Raw genomic sequence first — 12891 nt, 5'->3', positions numbered from 1 at the left:
CTTGTAGAATAAAAATTATTGGCCTGTAGAGTCCTGAAATACTTTTAGGGTTCAGGCCCTTGACCATTTGGAATCATAGCTTTGAACAGTCACTTTCGATGTACCTTTAAATACTTCAATGTCTGAAGCTATTAATACAGAGAAATATGCAATGGCTTCTCTTCATTGCTTTTCACAACATAAGATTATAAAAAGGAAGTTTAAAGGGTGACTCTCTTGTTTAAAAAAAAATTGTTTTGAATCTGGAGGATTTTGGCTAATATATCCATCCCTGTCAGCAGCCCAATTTTTCCAAACTCTTAGTTTGAATAAAACAAAATCTGTGTGACATATGGCGCTGCCTAATCCACTCTAAAGGTCACATTGCAGCAGAAATTGACAGCCTCTATAGATTTAAGGGGGCAAGCATGTCACATGTTATAGTGTTAACAAACTGTTCCTATGTTTATGTCTTTTTAAAGAATTTCACAAAAGCATCTAGTATTATATAGTCGAGCCAGGGGATTCAGGGACTGCATATTAGCTTTCTTTGAATTTTAGAGTTTCTAGTCCAGAGATGAATAGTAGATTTCACTATTACAATTGTAAATTTAGAAACCATTTGTCAGGGTTCTTGAAAGAAATTATTTTAGAGATAGTGAGTTGTGAAGAAACAAATACTCTCTAACTCCTGGGTTAAATGCTCAGAATTAATTTTTCATGGCTTTTTTTCTGCACACATGAACTTGATTGTGTTTTTAACAAAAACCAGAGTCTTTAAAATGGTATAGGTGAAGCAGCTAAAGTAATAAGGAAAATAGTAATAACTGAAATAAAACACTGGAATTTGGTAGCACTACAATGCCAATGTGTTTGTAAAAACATAGCCTTATATATGACTTCATAACTGGAGCGCCTTATAACTTTCTACTGTGAATTTAAGTATAGTGAAGTTTGAGTTAAGATATTACAAAAACTCTTTTTTCTTAGTAAAACCTTTTTTACCTTTTGATACATATTTGAAAACTAAAAACGTTTGCTGAAATAATAAAAGATTGATTTATGAATAATTGCCATAGGGCCTTACAGAAGCTATAATTTTCTTATCAGTCTTCCTTTAGGAGTATAATTCCTTTAACAACCCAAGTCTTCCTGCAGAAGTCTCTGATTCTACTGAATCCTGGGAAATGCTGTCTAGATGAAAAGAACAGAATAATGAAACACCTGAACAGCAGATCCACTGAGGCAAATAATCCAAATAAAGATCTTTCAGTTATTTATTTTCTCAATATTATTTCTCTGAGAAAACAATAAATAGAAGTTTTTATATAACTGAAACCCTGATTTTGTATGAGATTTTTAGAAGGAGCTCTTTTGAGAACCTTCCTTATGAGAAAGCAATCTAAATGTTGTTCCTTTATCTCTTACTCTTTTCTTGCGCAGTTTAAGAAAAACCAGTTGATGATTCCATGATAGTCACACCAGAGGTGACCTTTAGTCATTGCTGTGCAAGTTCCACATTACAGTGTAACTGCTCTGGTTTTAGATAGGGAACATAGTACATGATCAGGAAAGTGACTACAGTAGATATGGGTCAAGGGTGAACCTTTTGCATATACTGAAATTTACACTTTACACAGATACGTAACTTTATTTTTACATGTGTATATTTTTATCCATACTTAAAGGATTTTTATTAAATGAGATTATGGTAGAGACCATTTTATGTTTTACTTAAAATCTTGGCTTCTAGGAGCCATTTCCATTAATTTTTCTACCTTTTCAAGTTTTTAGTATGCAAGAACTAAAAATTTGAATCAGAGAGAAAATCAAGAAAAAAGGACAAAAATGGAGAGTAGAAAACAATGTCATCATTGCTTATTGAAGAATATTTTTTATGAAATGCTTCATAAAATTTCATGTAGAAATTTTTCTTATTTTTAACAAGTGTTTTTTCCTGCAGATTCAGAGCAGATGAAATTGTAAACAGTTCTTTTAGAATATTTTTGTAACAACCTTCTAATAGCATACATCCTCTGAGACTAACTTTTATCTTGTTCTTCTGTCCCTTTTTGGCATGTATGTGTGTATATATATATGTATGTATATAATTACTATCCTTTTCTCAAAGGGCTTATGTTCTCTTACTTTCAAGGTGTTCTAGTTACCGTGGACATAAATCAGAGGAAGGAAAGTAATTGTGATGAACATCCTTTTTCTTGCAAATATTTGGAAAGTTTGATCTATGAATAGTATGTGATGAGAGACAGTGTCATTAAGAGTTCTCTTGATGTATGGATCTAATTTGTTTAAAAAAATATTATCATGTACAATTTCTGGGAAAATTATGAAGAAACAGACTTTTAGGAAAGAACTAAATAAACAGGTATAATATGTCTCAATCCAGCAAAACAGCTCTTCCAGTCTTTACTAGCACTAGGCACATTCTCAAGGTTATAAACATGCTTTCAAGTGTTTCTGGATTAGAATGTTATTTCACAGAAACTGTGAAACTGAAGTGAGAATAGCTGTTGGCAGAAGTGCAGGGATGTACGATTTTTTTATTATTTTTGTGTTCAGAAATTTTGAAAATTAAAACTGTGGTCATTCGTTGCGGGGGTGAAATGAGTCATAACATTGTAGGTATGCAGTACAGTGAATAATAAAAAATTCAAAGAAGGTCTTTTAAGACCCTGATCTAGTGAAACATGCTTAAATATGTGAGTAGTTGTATGACTTCTCTCTTGATTATGAAGGAGGAGTATGTTCACTGATATGGCCATTAATTACAGCTTAGTCATCAATTGCATCTTTGAATTTTTTTTTTTTTCCCCTGCCAATGATGCTGTCTCCTAATTATTGTTGTCAGAATACTGTTTAACTCTTTAATTTTTGGTTTGGTTTGGTTTGGTTTTGTTTTTTTAAATAAATCTGCAGCAACAGATGGTTGTTTTGTTTAATCATGTTGTTAGGCCATCTGTTCCCACAGTCAGATAGGAGAAGATAGATTTATCACATCTCGCTCAGTGAGAGTGAGACTCACTCAGTTGGTTTCCGTCTCACACAACTGTACGGATTTCTCTCTTACTCATTTACAGCTCTCTAGCATAATTTAGTGATGGGTTGCGTCTGGTGTAGGCTGAAAAGATAGCTGTAGTGATACACTGCAGCCTGGGGAAGGGCATGTAGGCTTTGAACCCTCCCTAGGAAGCTTTTCAAGGGCATAGTTGTTCACTGCAGCCTATTACCATCTTCTCCCCCTACTCCCCAGCCATGTGGCTCACAGGAGTGAGAAAATACTGTTTTCTTGCTGAGGGAAAAGGAACTGAAGGTATCTGCAAAGGTGTAGTAGGTGCATATAGCCACACTGGAGTGGCAGAGGATCGTGCTATTTGAATCAGGTGGACAGGCCCTACTTCTGTCCTTTCCTGTTTCCTCAGATTTTTATAAAAGTTAGTCTCCAGAGAATTTACCGCACAACTGGAGTTGCTCCTGTTAAAATGGGGTTTCTCTGACCAAACCGAGTTTTGGACATTTACTGAATTTGTCAGATGAAATGTGACTAATATATGTTTCTCTGAAGATGTTCCTTCAGCATAGCCAGAGCAGCTGTAAAATGAATCATAAATATTTGAAATGAGAATTCATTAACTGGAAACTGCAGCAATGAATATACAAAATTTCATCTTGACAAATTTGCTGCAAATCCTTTTTCTTCATAAAATTATACTGCCTGTAATATTGCCTGTCTTACTTAAACAAATGGGTGGAAAGAAAAAGTGGAGGAAAAGCAGTAGTAATTACAGCTTATCACTTAAAGTATTTGCAGAAGTTGTAGAGATTTCTGTTAAAATAATTCTTTTAAAATAAATTATTTTGATGAATCCTCTACCATTTTCTTGTTTAAATTTGTTTAAATCTGTTTTAATGGTATGTCACAGGGAGCTTCCTGAGGAAGCAATAAACAGGCAACCACTCTTCTGTCAAGTGAAGTGAGAATATTCAGAAGCTGTAGGGCCAAGTTTTAGGGTTTTAATGGAGCTATGAGTGCAGCAGTAACAAAAAGTCCCCCCAGATCTGTAGCTAGCAGTAATAGTGTTTTGAAAGCAGTAATGTTTTTTTGAATTTTTAAATTGCTCTTCTCCTATCACTTCTTTTTTTTTCTATTTATGACATTCTGGTAATCTTAGGATAAAGAAATTAATGAGAGAAACCTTAGGTGACATAGCTATTTTACACAGCTTTAGCAGCCACTTGTGACCATCAGCTTTCTCCTGGCTGTAGCTTCCATGGTGTCAGAAAGGAAGGTAAATAGCCTGAGAGACTTAAACCCAGAGTTCCCCGTTCTGTTGTAGAGTGGGGTCATAAGGGGTCCCAGCTTCTCTCCAAGTTAATGAACACAGATACTGAAATGACAATGAGGTTGCATTCCCCTTCTCTTTCCCTCCTACTGCAGTCTTTGGCTTGCATATTTCTCTGTTTACCTGGAGAATCTTATGCTTTGACTTACAACTTTACAATAGTAAGGGGATTGTTTTTGACCAGCCCTCTTCTCCTCCACAGTTTGCTCCTAGGACAGGAGGAGGCTTTAAAAAAAATTGGCTTAAACCAAACAGGGGTTTTTTTAACTACTACAATTCTTTTATCTCTGTTCCAGTGTACCTGAGCTGAATTTGTCTTTTGTAGCTAAACAGCAAAGATCATATTCTAGAAAAATATATTCATAAATTGAATTGGTTGAATTACATTTTCTACAATTTTTTAATCCAAAACATGATCTGCAAGTAACTACTACTGTTTTCTTTCATTGTGGCAGCAGCAGCTTATAGAAAAAGAGGGATGGTGGCTAGGAATATTGTCTATAACAAGCTATAAGCTTTGCAAGGAAACAACCTTTTCCTAATCCAAAAAGCCTCAAATTCTGGACATTTAGGCATGTCGCCATGCATGTTTTCCTGTGGAAGAGTGATAGCTGTGGTAGGGCTGCATATTTTATGGGAGAAAACTTTTGTTTGATTGGAGTTAGAACTGACATTGGTTTTACAGCTATTGGACTGTGGGGGGCTTAGTTTATTAAAAATTTCTAAAGAAATATAACTATATCTTCCAGTAATTTGCAAAGTATTTAAAGGACTAAACCACAGAATTTTATTTTTATTGCCTAATTCACTTCTTTTTCTCTCAGGAAAAGATCATGTCTGTAGATTCATTGGATGTGGAAGGAATGACAGATTTAACTATGTGGTCATGCAGTTGCAGGTCAGTGTATCAAACAGAGCTCAAAGTTTGCTTGTATGTTTTGGTTTATTAGCCAAGCATATGTGAAAATACCAGTAAAATTTTAGAGGATGACAAATTAAAAAAAAACCCAAAGATCATGAACACATAGTAGTGAGCAAACCTAAATCGAGCATATCCTTGTATCTTTATCCTTTGATATCCTTTCCATAATTCTCTCAGAAAGGAGAAAGTTTGCATCCTCAGAAAGATGTGACTATTGAAAGAGTGAACTGTGGTGTCTTCTGAGATAAGTCACATTCCTTTGAAGTCTTCACTTGGAGATATTCTAAAATATTTTAGTCTGCGCATTTTGTTGGCTTTTTTGATGAAAGTGAAAAAATACCCTTTGCAAGTGAAAGAGAACACTTAATTCACTTTACTGAAAGACTTGTTCCTGTGAAAAGAGATAAAATGGGTGATTAGCACTTAAAGTTATGGGATTATTGTCCTTCATCATCTTGGTGAATATAAATACTGGAAAAAGAAGTGTACTTTCGTTCATACTGTAGGTCATCTGTTATTTTGACAGACCAAAATAACAAGAACATAAGTTCTGTGATGTCATGGGGGGGCATTTCCTGCATTGTATATTTTTAAACTGTTTGGTTAAATCATTTAAGGTATGCTCTATAATTAAATAAATTACGTACTTTTCCTTAAAGAGGTGAGTGTAATGAAGTCTTTGTGAGCATTTTCTCAGCGGCCTTTTTTCAGGTGTGACAGAGATACAACATGAACTAATAGTGTATGTACTAGTCTTCTAGTAGAGATTAGTTTGGTGCATATTATTTAGGAGTAGAAAGGTACTAAAGATCCGTATTTTCAAAAGTAGATTCTAAATTTAATGTTGGAGATACTCGGGGACATATACTCATTACATTTAGGTGAGATGTGTTATCCTTGAATAGGAAAATAGGTAATGAGAATATTTTGTTGTTAACCATGAACAACTAAAGAAGAAGTAGGAGGACTTTATGCTATTTGTGAATCTTGGTATTAGGTTTTTTTTATGAAAATGTCTTTTTAATTTGATCAGGGTCGGAACTTGGCAGACCTGCGTCGGAGCCAGTCTCGAGGCACATTCACCATTAGTACCACTCTGCGGCTTGGGAAGCAGATTTTGGAATCTATTGAAAGTATTCATTCTGTGGGATTCCTGCACAGGGACATAAAACCGGTAAGTCTGCCCATTAAATCAAAACAGGCAAGTAATATGTGGTCATTAGATGGCTGCAAAAATACGAATAGGTTCTATACCAGATGTTAAAGTGAAAAAATGAGAAGGGACAGAAAATTGTATGTTTATTCATCAGATAGGGCAGAATTTTTCTATTAATTAATGCTGGATTGCAACAACAATAACTGTGGTCTTTGTCATCATCGTCTCCAGTTACTTAGGCCTCCTTGCAATTTTCTGTGGTTAAGACTTCCAACTCTTATCTGTAGCATGATTCAGTCAAGAGTATTTGCCATGAGATATGATATAATGAGTTTGGCTAATGGCAATTGATATCTTCACATAATAAATCTAAGAGAATTGATACTAACTATAGGGTGTATTTATAAGCTCTTCAATAGCATTTTTTTTGTATTTAATATATTTATAACAAACAAGGAAAGAAAAGACAGACTGTAAGAGAAGACTATTCAATTGTTTTATTGTGAGATTCTAATAAAATGAGTGTTGTCAAAATGTGATGCATCACACTTTTGTTCTTATTATTTTTTTCTGTTTTTCTTTGAATTTATTCCTGAAATTGCATTTTTAACATTGCTCTACATTAAAAAATATCATTAGAACTCTGAACCTTCAGAAATTGTAAATGAGAGAAAAAAAGCAAATCTTGTGTTTTCTAATGGATACAAATATGGGAGGTTATATCTGGCATATATAGCTAAATTTCCTGTCAGCTGAATGATGTTTACATAAAACCTCTGATAAGCTTCTGTGCATTAGGGAATTTTCATTTTCATCACTTCTTCCTTGCAACTTATTATAAAACTAGTATCATCCCTGACCCACGCCCAAAACTTCATTTAATAGGGAAAGGACACAGACGCAGTAAATGTCAGGTGAAATAGGTGCGAAGGAGTTAGCTGGAAAGCAAGATTTTAATGGTGAAAACAATTCAGGTTTTGAATGGGAAAATGTATTCCTTTATGGCTGGCAGAATGGATTGGGGACATCTTGTTATCTAGCATGCAGTTTTCCTGGCTTGAAAATACAAGTCCATTTTGTCTTTTATTATGTATCTTCTAGATAGATTGTACTAAAAGCAAGCTTTGTGCTGAGCTGAAATCTTGAAATCCTTGGTTGGTTATTTGCCTTGTGATGAATTAGGCAATGCTGTTCCAGTTAAACATAATGTTATTACACTCATTTCAATTCATGGTTTCAATTGGTTTTTACCCTCAACCTTTGACATTGAAGCAGCTGTTTCAGATTTATTTAGAACAGTACTGGTGTTTCACTTAATGGAAAAAGAAAAGTAGTTTTTCTAGAGTTAATTGTGTTAAGCTTCCAGCTTGCTCAGATGGGTAGTTTCCGTTCCGTTTCACAGAACTTGTTTTTAGCTTTATCTTTTTTTATATCACATGATCCATTTTAAGGGGATTTGGTGGGGAGAGACTTGAACGAATTCAGCCGACACGTCCAAACATCATAAACTAGCAGCACTGAAGAATTTTTTTAAACGTGCTAACATGGAATGTTAATCCATAGAGGCAAATAAGAAAATTTAGTGAAGCTTTTCAGAATGAATTACCTCCCTAAGTCCTCACTGTCTTTCCAGCTCTTACTGTTTGGTTGTTTTGGGGGTTTGTTGTTGTGTTTTTATTTATTTTTTTTTAACCTGACTCTTCCCCCTCCCATGAAAAGGAAAAGGCAGTTTGCACCCCTTAATCTGTATTCTTAATCTGTATTCTGCATATATGATATTAGTGCATTTGTTTAGATGAATTTAGCCCCTAGGTTGTTAGTTTTTTCAAATGACCAAATCAAAATATGTGAGTGGGTGACATGACTGGAAAATTCTTGCTAAAAATTAATATATTCTAAGTGACGACGTAAGATGACAATCTTTTTGGACCACGTAGGCTGCTGTTCAGATGTGCTAAGCTGGGTGTCTGATTTTCTTAACAATGTTTTCTTCAAGTTTAATGGGAGTTTAGTAGAACTGAAAATACGGAAGGAAGGATAGAGAAGTAGAATGTGGATTTTCTATGATTATGTTACTGCATTAATACGTACATATAGTGAAACGTGTGTATTTATATATATCTGTATTTGTTTTTCTTCCTAGTCTAACTTCGCAATGGGACGTTTTCCTAGCACCTGTAGGAAGTGTTATATGCTGGATTTTGGCTTGGCACGGCAATTTACCAACTCATGTGGGGATGTCAGACCAGTAAGATTTTTTCACAGTTGTCAGTTTGATTAATTGAATGCGGTAATATGCTGTCTTTTTTTCTGGTGAAATATGGGAGTTGCATTGAACTGGTAACTGATCTAAACTTGACAAACATCATCCCAGATCAGAAATGCCATGTGATTTATTGATTACATTAAAAGATTGGCAGTCAGGAATGAATCATGTGTCTGATTTTTGGCTTGAGGCAGAGGCGTAGTCTATGATTTTGGATAATCTGTCTTTTGGTTTGGAAAATCAAACAACAAATAGGTTTTCATTAAACGTTAGAGTAATACACCAGAGCTGAATTTCACTTGGTATTATATATTGCATTAAAAAAAAACTATGTGGGAGAAAAAAGTCAGACACTAAACTGAATATATAATCTTCTGAAAGTCTGAATAATTAAAACAGTGATAGGTCACTAATTATTATATATAACAGGACATAGTCAAGTGTAGTTGCTGTGTTCCCATGCTATACAGTCTGAAGAAAATTGTAGATAAAAGTGTATCAATGAGGACATTACAATTTTAAGTACAGTAGAGCCTCCCTGGTTCACTGGTGGGCAGTCCTTTTGTTCATTTCAAAGTTTGAAAATGAGCAAGTCAGTGCCAAGCTAGTTTCGTTTACATGTTGATGGTAATAGTGAATAATGTACTAGTCAATATTGTGTAGCGTATTTATTAACATGATGTGATTTGAATGGCAGAAGCCATCTCTACAGGATTTTCAATTTTATTTTGCCTAAGAAGTTGGAAAGTGGCAAATTTTTTTGTGCAAATTATGAGGTATGTGAATTAGTAAGGTAAATTAGCGGGGTTCTGCTGTACTCTATTTCTTCAGCCATAATGCTGGACACTGCAATGAAAGCAAAGAGCAGGGGAGACCAACAGAGTGGCTGCTGCTGTTGGAAAGGTGAGCTAAACATTTTAAGTAGTTTTAAAATTTTTTTTTATTTCTCAGTGTTCTTGTCATGTTCTGTATGTTTGGCTGCCTATAAAGTTTTTTTAACTGACCTGTAATTTCGAAGAGAAAACAATTCCCGAGATTCTGTAATTTCTATATATATATATACACACATCAATGGTAGTATTTTCAGAAAAAATAGGTGATAACAACAGAAAATTTAATATTTCTGCTATTCTTTATTTTGTAACACCTCAGCTCTTGCCTTTTGTTTTTCATTGCAGTGCCCTACAATGTAACTGAAGTAATTCTTCAGTTTCGTCTGTCTAGAATTTTCTGACAGTGTAATCCATATTAGTAGAGCGGCAGTGAGGGGAAAAAAAAAGACAGTAATCATATTTGTACTTAATAGTCAGAAATGGCTCTTGTATAGATAACAACAATACTGTTGGCCTTGCTTACTAATAAAATTTATTAATATTTTCATTAAATGTGCTATGTGCTTCTCCTTAAGGCTATCCTTCTTCTAAACTTCATTAGATTTCTTCAGCAGATACTGCAAATAACCTGGAACAATGTAAAAGCATGTTCTCCAAAAAACATAGTACTCTCTTGGTAAGAACCTGTTCCTTAGTTAAGGCTGATTATTAGATTTTTATGATAAACCTAATTTTCTATATACCTGACTTCCACAGAAAGAATCCAGTCCCATTGAGATTTTACATATCATCCCTGAGTCCTTGAATTTGTGTTCTAAAAGAATCGGAAGAGAAGTTTTGGAAATTACAGTATCAGGTTTTAGTCCTATGGCAGCTTTGTATTTCCCCCGGCATTAAGGAATTCCTGGTGGCCATAAAAGTGTTCAACTCAAAAAGACAGAAGAGGCTTATATGGACACTGTTGAAAGCAGAAAAGTTTATGACAGGACTGTATTTCCCTCCAGAAATCATTGGCCAGCACCACTGGCTAGCATATATATTCCAACAGGTGGAGATAAAAAAAATCGAGTTAGCTTCAAGGCTGGTAGAGAAGAAAGGTGTAGTGTACTACTTTGACAAAATGCAACTTAGACTGGTAAGAGGGTTGAAACTGAAAGGCAATTACAAGAATAAATTATCATCAGTTTTATAATATCAATCTTGTTGATATAGGTAATATTCACTTGACTGAAGTTCAAACAAAGAGTTGAAAAGAGGTCCTTATGGTGAGGAAGACTGGTTTATTTTGTGAAATTGGGTCAAGAAGCAAAGAGGAAATGAGAAAATTATCAAACCATTAAGCTGCCCAACATTAAACTCTTAGTTAATTCCAGTACGTTGTACCAAGACAGAGGAATGCAGCAGTTTCATACGACTTCAGTGTGATAAGGTGTTCTTGTTTCAGATCTGTTATAAAAAGAGGAATTATAAAACTTGGGAATCCATGGTTTTATTCCAGTACTTGACTGAAGTATGTGCTCGTGGCTACTGATGTGTTCAACCATCCATTCGGACCCTTCTGCATTTCTGTTAAGCCTGTGCTTATGCTAGTCTGAATCTTTTTTTGTCTCTCCTGTCTGGTTTCCTTTCTACATCCACCTCCTCATACTGCTTCGCTTCCAGTTAGACTAATTTCTCTTCTCCTTGCAGTTTTGGTGCCCACTGGAATAGTACAATGCAACTAAGTGAAATTTTCTTTGCTCTCAGGTTTTTCTTGTCTGCACCACAGTGAAACCTGAAAGCATTCTGAAGGAGTGAGAGAAAAGAAATTCAGGCTGTTGCAGCTCTGGATTGAGTTATGCCTCATGACAGATAGAACATTTGAAGAATTTAGATGCCTGATTCAAACAAGGCTGTATTGAGTTTGTGTGAAATTTAGTTTTTCAAAAGCTCAGGCATAATCAGTTTCGGATGGCTAGTAGAATATTCCTTGACATCATTATGGTACACTCTCAAATCCCTTCTTGTCTGTCTTCATTCCAAGGCACACTGGGGATATAGACTTCCTACAAATTACTGTGGGGGTTAATAAACAAAACAAACATTTGTTTCAGCTGCATTCGAGAACAGTTTGAAATGATTTGCTGAATTAAAAGCAAGCGGCTACAAAACCAGTCATCTAACATGAAGAATTTCAGCTGAAATTGGTAATACGCGGAAAGTTTCAAGTGACTGAATGCAGGATCTTATATGGGAAATAGTGGCCAATGTTTAAGTATAGATTTTACTACAGGTGCCATGTATGATATGTTGGCAGTGAAGTTCACAAATAGGCAGCAGTTCTAATGAGTCTGGAGAAATTTTGATGAAGTTCCAGCAATATTCCAATAGAAAATGTTTATGCTTTAATGTAGAAATGAAGGTTCATTCAGATTGGAGAATTTAAATATTTTTGGTAGTATCTGTAGTAATTACTTTTTTTGTTTCACATTGTTATTACAGTAGTTACCAAACATACCTGTTTTCATTACAGAAAATGCATTGTTGACACACATTGTTGACTTCCCTAGCATGGACTTGGTTCTCCCTCATCTTTTCTATGGTGTATAGACCCATTCTGAACATTAGTTCCTTCATGTGCACTTACCTGTCTATAATACTCCAAATCATAGCCTATGGAACTAAGCCTCCCACGCATCATATTAACTTAATGGCAGGGTTTTAATGACTTATCATACTTCTTGGGCAAATCTTACAGTAGCATTGGATCAAGTTGTGTTCACTGTATTCTGTTTTCTCATCTTGCTGCCATGCTTTTCTACTTGCCTGAAATGGCTGCAGAACTAAGTTAAAAGCAGCTCTATCTTCCATGATGAATTAAATTATTCTCTAGAGTAAATAGATGTTATTACAGCAAAAATTGCTCCCAGGATTTTCGTGCCCTGTAGGCAAACAAAGTGTGTTTAAGTACTGCTTATTTCCATTCAACTTGAGTGTAATCTGTCTTTTTCTCCTTTATGGGAGCACTGATTTCTTGAATTCTCATTTGATTGTTGTTTATTGCTAGAGAGAAATTTTAAAATGAGACATTTGGCACATTAACTAGAATAAGAATGTATTTTAATTTATGATTTACTGTGAAATAAAATAAGGTTTATCTCACTGTTTTGTTTCTTCTGCTGTTGTTTACCATAAGTAGTGTTTATTACAAAGTTCACAACAAATACAGCTACTCTGGTTCAGTCTGCCTTGAAATTAATAGTGGCTCATATATTAGTAAGTTGAAATGATTTTATTTGTTAAGAATATGTATTAATTAAGTTATCTAGGGATCATAATATAATCGAGCTTGCAAAGAAAATTGCATAGGTAGATTAGTCTACAATTGAAAGAAA

General features: G+C 34.7%; 1 protein-coding gene across 1 annotated transcript in view; it reads left to right on the top strand.

Annotated features, from left to right (window-relative positions):
* Positions 1–12891, top strand: part of TTBK2 (tau tubulin kinase 2) — a 107961-nt gene that overhangs the window by 31269 nt on the left and 63801 nt on the right. Inside the window, exons 4-6 of the mRNA XM_068398631.1 lie at positions 5165–5238; positions 6296–6436; positions 8562–8666. Coding sequence (XP_068254732.1) covers positions 5165–5238; positions 6296–6436; positions 8562–8666 — 320 coding nt within the window. The remainder of the gene's footprint in view (positions 1–5164; positions 5239–6295; positions 6437–8561; positions 8667–12891) is intronic.

This window comes from Nyctibius grandis, chromosome 4, assembly GCF_013368605.1.
Source record: "Nyctibius grandis isolate bNycGra1 chromosome 4, bNycGra1.pri, whole genome shotgun sequence".
Lineage (NCBI taxonomy): Eukaryota > Metazoa > Chordata > Aves > Nyctibiiformes > Nyctibiidae > Nyctibius > Nyctibius grandis.
The sequence above is the reverse complement of the archived record's forward strand: the minus strand, read 5'-3'. Positions and strand labels throughout refer to the sequence as shown.